Consider the following 6,725-nt stretch of genomic DNA (forward strand, 5'->3'; position numbering starts at 1 on the left):
CCGGGGCCGCTGGTGTGACGTGTCCCGCGCTTGGCGCAGCAGGAAGCGGGGGCCATCGCGACCTGAGTTCCCGGCGCCGGCCCCGGCTCTTTTCCCGCTGCCGCCATGCTCGACTTCTTCACCATTTTCTCCAAAGGCGGGCTAGTGCTCTGGTGCTTCCAGGGCGTGAGCGACTCATGCACCGGGCCAGTTAACGCGTTGATTCGTTCCGTGTTGCTGCAGGTACTGCCCCCGCGGGATCAGAACTCTGGGCTTGTCCCCCTGACCCGGTCCCTAGTCCCCCCTCGACTGATCCCGCGCCTCCCTCCCACCCCGTCGGCCCACCTCAAACCGGCCGCTCACTCGTAACTGTGACTCCACTTTTTTCTCCCGCCCCCATCAGACCATCCCGCAACTTTGCGCTGTCCCCTCCCCCTCCTCTTTCTGGGACTCTGGCCGGAATCCGTAGTCTATTGAGACTTAGCGTCGTTCCCTCCATTCGCCCCCAGCAGCTTGGTTTTCTGTTGTTTCGAAGGCCGGGTGAGATAATGGCTGGACAAACGGCCTTTAAAAACTGTAGATAGTGTACAGCTGCTAGTAAGTCTGATTGTTTATATGAGATGAGGACTCCTTCCCATCTGGCTCGCACGTGTCCTCCCCTCCCACCTCTTTGCCCCTTTCCCCCAAGCTCGGTGTCTCCTTTTCTCGCAGGAGGAATGCTGAAGAGCAGCTCCCCTGAATCTTCTTGCCCTGGGGACAGGTTTGAGTTTGGGGGAGTGTCTAGTTCTCCTCCAAAGGCAATCCTGGAGAGGCCCAAGTCTAGGTGTTGGGACAGTCTGAACTCTGAGACATACTCTTTTTCCAGGAAAGGGGAGGTAACAACTCCTTCACCCATGAGGCACTCACGCTCAAGTATAAACTGGACAACCAGTTTGAGCTGGTGTTTGTGGTAAGTGGGGGTATTTTAGAGGGGCAATGATTATAGTCACCACGGAGTCCTGATTATTCAGAAAACCCTGATTAATTGTACCCAGTGTTTATGATGAAGTAACTGAGAAGACACGGAGGGTGGAGGGGGAAAGGGGAGAAGCTCTCGGGCCCAGTCAGAGGGCTTGGCTGCTCCTAGGTCAGGGAAACCTGCCAGGTGGCTGAGCCAGTCTCTGAAGGGCTAGGCTGAGTTGGCTTCCCTCTGTTCTGGGCTAGCATGTGAGCAGATCTCTTGGCTCTGTTTCTTTCCCTAAACAGGTAGGTTTTCAGAAGATCCTAACACTGACGTACGTAGACAAGTTGATAGACGATGTGCACCGGCTGTTTCGTGACAAGTACCGCACTGAGATCCAACAGCAAAGTGCCTTAAGTCTACTGAATGGCACTTTTGATTTCCAGAATGACTTTCTGCGGCTCCTTCGGTGAGAGGCCTCCCCTCTGCAAAATAGTCTCTGTGACTTGAGCTTCCTTCCTTCCCGAGGGCGGGTGGACGGCAGTATGTTGTGGATTGAAAGGCACTCCTGAGTTTGCTGCTCGGTTCTGGTTATCCTCTGGGTGTGAGGGCCCTTCTCCTGCATTTGGACTGTTCCCTTTTCTCTTTAGTGAAGCGGAGGAGAGCAGTAAGGTCCGTGCTCCCACAACCATGAAGAAATTTGAAGATTCTGAAAAGGCCAAGAAACCTGTGAGGTCCATGATTGAGACACGGGGTGAAAAACCTAAGGAAAAAGCCAAGAACAGCAAAAAAAACAAGGGGGCCAAGAAGGAAGGTGAGCTTGAACTTGGACACCTGGGGGCATGAAAAGTCGTTAAGGTGGGCTGGAGTGGTTCCCTGCCCTTCCCTCGCTCCGGTGCCCACCACCCTCACCATCGTCCCCGGTCCTCGCGATCCCCTAGATGTTTGTTCCTAGTTTCGTCTTAATGATTTGGAAGGCTTTTCCCTATTTGTCTGTTTTGTTGGAATTTGGTCTTTTTTTCCCCAGTGAGTTTTCTCCTTGACAGGTTCTGATGGCCCTTCGGCTACCAGCAAAGCAGTCCCTGCAGAAAAGTCAGGTCTCCCAGTGGGGCCTGAGAATGGGATAGAACTTTCCAAAGAGGAACTGATCCGCAGGAAGCGAGAAGAGTTCATTCAGAAGCATGGGAGGGGTATGGAGAAGTCCAGGTGAGCATTCCAGCTTTTGCCATACGTACTGCTATCTAGACATGTTGGGGGCGAGGGAGTCCTTGTCTCTGGGGTGGATGTTTCGTCTCCTGCTTCTTCATCGGAACCCTTTGTGCTGTAACCCTTTGCAGCAAGTCCAGTAAGTCAGATGCTCCCAAGGAGAAGGGCAAAAAAGCGCCCCGGGTGTGGGCACTGGGTGGCTCTGTCAACAAGGAAGTCCTGGACTATAGCGCTCCTACCGCCAATGGGGCCCCCGAGGGCGCCCCGCCTGAGGACATCAACTTGGTAAGAGGCAGCAGGGCCAGAGTGAAGGCCAATGTTAATAAGAAACGGGGGAGGAAGGAGAGATGAGGAGGGCAGTACTCTTGACTCCTTGGCGCGAGGGGTGAGTTACATTTGGAGCTTCCTGAATCGAAGAGGTGGAGCAGTGTAGACAGGGTAAATCCAGGCTTTTCCCCCCACAGCCCATCGTGTTCTTGATCCCATCTCCTCCTTTTCCGCATACCCTCCAGATTCGAGGGACTGGGTCTGGGAGGCAGCTTCAGGATCTGGACTGCAGCAGCTCAGATGACGAAGGGGCCGCTCAAAACTCCACCAAACCTAGGTAGGAGATCCGAGCTGGTGGCTGGTGGGTGTGGCTCCAGAACTGAGGAGACTTGACTGCTGCCTGCTGGCCATATGTGCATCTGTAACCTTCTGTGCCTGCAGTGCTACCAAGGGGACTCTGGGTGGCATGTTTGGGATGCTGAAGGGCCTTGTGGGTTCCAAGAGCTTGAGTCGTGAAGACATGGAATCTGTGCTGGACAAGATGCGTGATCATCTCATTGGTGAGTCAGGAACCGGTGGACTCGTGTTTCTGGGGTGGGGACGGTGGGGGCAGAATGGCTGTACCATAGGGGGTGTTCCCTGCTGCTGGAGCACTCATGCCACGCCTTTCCCCCTCTTCTCAGCTAAGAACGTGGCAGCAGACATTGCGGTCCAACTCTGTGAATCTGTTGCGAACAAGCTGGAAGGGAAGGTGATGGGGACGTTCAGCAGTAAGTATCTCCCTGGACCTGGAAGTGCTTGGGTGGGCATCACACACCCCAGAAGGCCACCGCGTCCACCTCCGTTCTTACTAGGTGTGTGACTTTTGACGAATCCCGTAACATCTACGTTTCTATTTTGTAACTTGGATTTTGGGTGGTGATGGCCTCTAAGTTAGGAGGATTAAAATGAACTAATACTTGTAAAGTGCTTAGGATTCCTGGGCAGGCTCCCAGTTCCCTTAGCTCAGAAAGGGGCTGGGCATTCCCGGAGCACATTACTTGGGCTTCACTGATACACCTCTGCCCCCACCTCAGCGGTGACTTCCACCGTAAAGCTAGCTCTCCAAGAGTCCCTGGTGCAGATCCTGCAGCCGCAGCGCCGTGTGGACATGCTCCGGGATATCATGGATGCCCAGCGTCATCAGCGCCCTTACGTGGTCACCTTCTGTGGTGTGAATGGCGTGGGGAAGTCTACTAACCTTGCCAAGGTCGGTGCAGTTCCGCAGCCCGGCTCTGACATCATTTCTTCACTCTGCATTTCCTGGCACCTCTGGGTCTAGGTGACAGTTTTCTTTGCCTCTTTTGCAGATTTCCTTCTGGCTGTTAGAGAATGGCTTCAGTGTCCTCATTGCTGCCTGTGATACATTCCGTGCCGGGGCTGTGGAGCAGCTGCGGACGCACACCCGACGTTTGCGCGCCCTGCACCCCCCCGAGAATCACGGTGGCCGCGCCATGGTGCAGTTGTTTGAGAAGGGCTACGGCAAGGATGCTGCTGGCATCGCCATGGAAGCCATTGCCTTTGGTACAGTGCACAGAAAGCTGGGGGGCTTGTCTGGGCCCCTTTTCTCCTTGGGTTCTCTTGGAACTTGCAGAGGACCGGGGTTACCCTACCACCAACTTCCTGCGCAGTAACAGGTCAGGACTAGTGACATGCCGTGATCTGCTCTGGGGTAACGAGTGTAGTTGCAGGCAAACCTAGTATATTTGTTTATCTCTATTTGGTCACCTTTACCTACTGCCATCCTTTTCCTAAATATGCTTGATGGCTGAGTATGGGAATTTTTTCTTACACTACCTTGTAACCTAAGGAAATAAACAGGTAGACTTCTAATATGGCCAGTTTGGGACTTCCTGAGAGGAAAGCTGGAAACGTGACAGTCCAGGAGTTTTGACTTGACCACTTTTTTTCTCTCTAGCACGTAACCAAGGCTTTGATGTGGTGCTGGTGGACACAGCTGGCCGCATGCAGGACAATGCCCCTCTGATGACTGCCCTGGCCAAGCTCATTACTGTCAACACACCCGACTTGGTGCTGTTTGTGGGGGAGGCCTTAGTAGGCAATGAGGCCGTGGACCAGCTGGTGAGGGCTAGGGCTTGGTTCTCTTTCCAGCCTCAGCTTTGGCCACTTTAGGTGCATCTTATACTTAATGTCATGTTCCTCCTTTCCAGGTCAAGTTCAACAGGGCCTTGGCTGACCATTCTATGGCCCAGACACCTCGGCTCATTGATGGCATTGTCCTTACCAAATTTGATACCATCGATGACAAGGTAAATATGGACGACACAGGGCAGAGTGGGACTGGGAGAGGGGAACGGCCATCCTTCACAAGGGAGCGGAGGCTCTAAGGGCACACTGGCTCCAAAGCCTCCTGTTGCTTAGGGGGTGAAAAGGAGTGGCCTGGCGTTGACTGGGTATCCCCTTTCTCTGCTTCAGGTGGGAGCTGCTATTTCTATGACCTATATCACAAGCAAACCCATCGTCTTTGTGGGCACCGGCCAGACCTACTGTGACCTACGCAGTCTCAACGCCAAGGCCGTGGTGGCTGCCCTCATGAAGGCTTAACGTGGCTCTTGGCCAATACCAAATCACCGCTTCCCCCCAAAGCCCCCATCCCTGTATCAAGAATGTGCTTTAGAGTATGTGAGCAACTTGTCTTCAGTGTAGTTCAAAGGCAGAGTGAGGGAGCTCCAGGCGAGGGCTTGCAGCCCCTCCTAACCCCACTCCCTGTTCAGCCCAGCCTCCCTCTGCAAGGAGGGCCTAATCATGTTACGGTCACTGCCCATTACCCGCCCCCAGCCCCATGCTCCTCCCCCTTCCTACTCACTCAGGCATCCCTTCATTCTGCCTACAGACTCGGTCTCATTACAGCTTTGACCAATGGTTAGAAGATCCAGCACCAGAGCTTTGCTAGTTAAGTGTGGTCATGGGGACGTCCGAGCATCATCCCCTGCTCCATTAGATAAAGAGACTTCCAGAGCCAGCTCTGGGTCCTGAGTGGCACCTCCCCCTAGGATATACACAGCTTTCCGGTCCCTGGGGCCGGGACGACACCCCCACACTGTGGCAGTGTATGGCCTGTCCTTAGTTGCTGCTGATTCCAGGATGACCCCTGGCCCCGTTTCCCCGAAGCATCAGCTAGGCCACAGTGATGTGTTACAGATGAGTGAAAGAGGAGTCCCTGCCTCCCTCAGAGATGAAGGGAGCCGAGCTGCAGTGCTGCATTGGGCTTCTCGGCCTCCAAGATCTCCTCCCACTTCCAGAATCCAGACATAACTTTGCATGTTCCCCTTCCCGGGAGAAAACCAACTGTCAGAAGAGGAGACACACCGCCCCCTGCCCCTTCTTCACCTGGGATGGATCCTGGCTTTTCCTCATCCTCTACAGTGCCTGGTAGACAAGTGCTACGTTGAATACAGACCTTGTTAAGACTTGTCCTGTAGCTTGGTATTACAGATGTGCTATTAGTGCAATAAGGTGAAGGCTGTCTGCCCAGAGAAATACATAATTTATATAAGAAAATAAATTTCATAAATAAATTGCCTTTTAGGTCTTGGAGTTATGTTACAGGAGGATTCAAAACTAAAATCCTACATCACACTGTAGTTCTAGCAGTTACGGTAAGAAGGGAAACAGGAATTGATAATGCTGAGGCATCAGGTAAAAATAAGTAGTTGTCCCAAGAATGAGATCACCTTCCCCCAAGGTGAAAGAAGAGAACTTTTAAATTTTAAATTCGGCTTGTATCTTTGCAGGTTAGGAGTTTTCTAGAGTGACTCAAAGTAGAGCTGGGGCCCTGGGAAGTAAATGAACAAGCTTTTAATACAGCTCAATTATGTAAAAGACTGTACACTGTAAAAGATCTAGAAAACTAGAGCTTCAAGCCATGTTTTAAAAATGCCATTAAGCTTAATTGAAAAACCAAGTATAGAGTACAAAACTGCAACAAGGGCCGCGGCGATCCCGTGGCATCTAGATCCCGAGTCCTTCATGCAGAGCTGTGGCCACGGTCGGTAGAGATTTCCCGTGGATCTGCTGTGTGGACATAGGCCTGTCCAGCCTGGGGGCGGGGCGGGGCGACCTCCGGGTCCCTTGTCACTTGGGTATTGAACTGGAACGGGCCGCAGAGGATCAGGAAGCAGCCGGCACGGCACGAAGGGGTAAGCTGCGACACCCGCCCACTAACCCCGGCCTTCAACCTCTGCGATCTGGTAGTTCCTAGGAGCTGTTTTGGGTTCTTGTGAGTTTACTTGTTAAACACTGTCCACGGTAGGCCCTTACAGCTTGGTCTAAT

At 53.0% G+C, this 6,725-nt stretch overlaps 1 protein-coding gene across 2 annotated transcripts; it reads left to right on the forward strand.

Moving 5' to 3' along the window:
* The first annotated feature begins 14 nt into the window (after positions 1-14).
* Positions 15-5,975, forward strand: SRPRA (SRP receptor subunit alpha). 2 transcript variants are annotated; one of them, XM_065881640.1, is made up of 14 exons: positions 15-222; positions 845-928; positions 1,225-1,388; positions 1,570-1,733; positions 1,966-2,125; positions 2,257-2,410; positions 2,638-2,729; positions 2,834-2,952; positions 3,076-3,162; positions 3,469-3,641; positions 3,742-3,955; positions 4,350-4,513; positions 4,603-4,701; positions 4,868-5,975. In XM_065881640.1, the coding sequence occupies exons 1-14, from the start codon at positions 106-108 to the stop codon at positions 4,994-4,996; spliced, it is 1,920 nt and encodes a 639-aa protein (XP_065737712.1). In that variant the 5' UTR covers positions 15-105; the 3' UTR covers positions 4,997-5,975. The 2 variants fall into 2 exon arrangements, with proteins under 2 accessions (XP_065737712.1, XP_065737713.1); XM_065881641.1 differs by lacking the exon at positions 845-928 and having other exon boundaries at positions 106-222; positions 4,868-4,996.
* The last annotated feature ends 750 nt before the right edge of the window (positions 5,976-6,725 follow it).

Source organism: Phocoena phocoena, chromosome 8 (genome assembly GCF_963924675.1).
Source record: "Phocoena phocoena chromosome 8, mPhoPho1.1, whole genome shotgun sequence".
NCBI classification, from domain to species: Eukaryota; Metazoa; Chordata; class Mammalia; order Artiodactyla; family Phocoenidae; genus Phocoena; species Phocoena phocoena.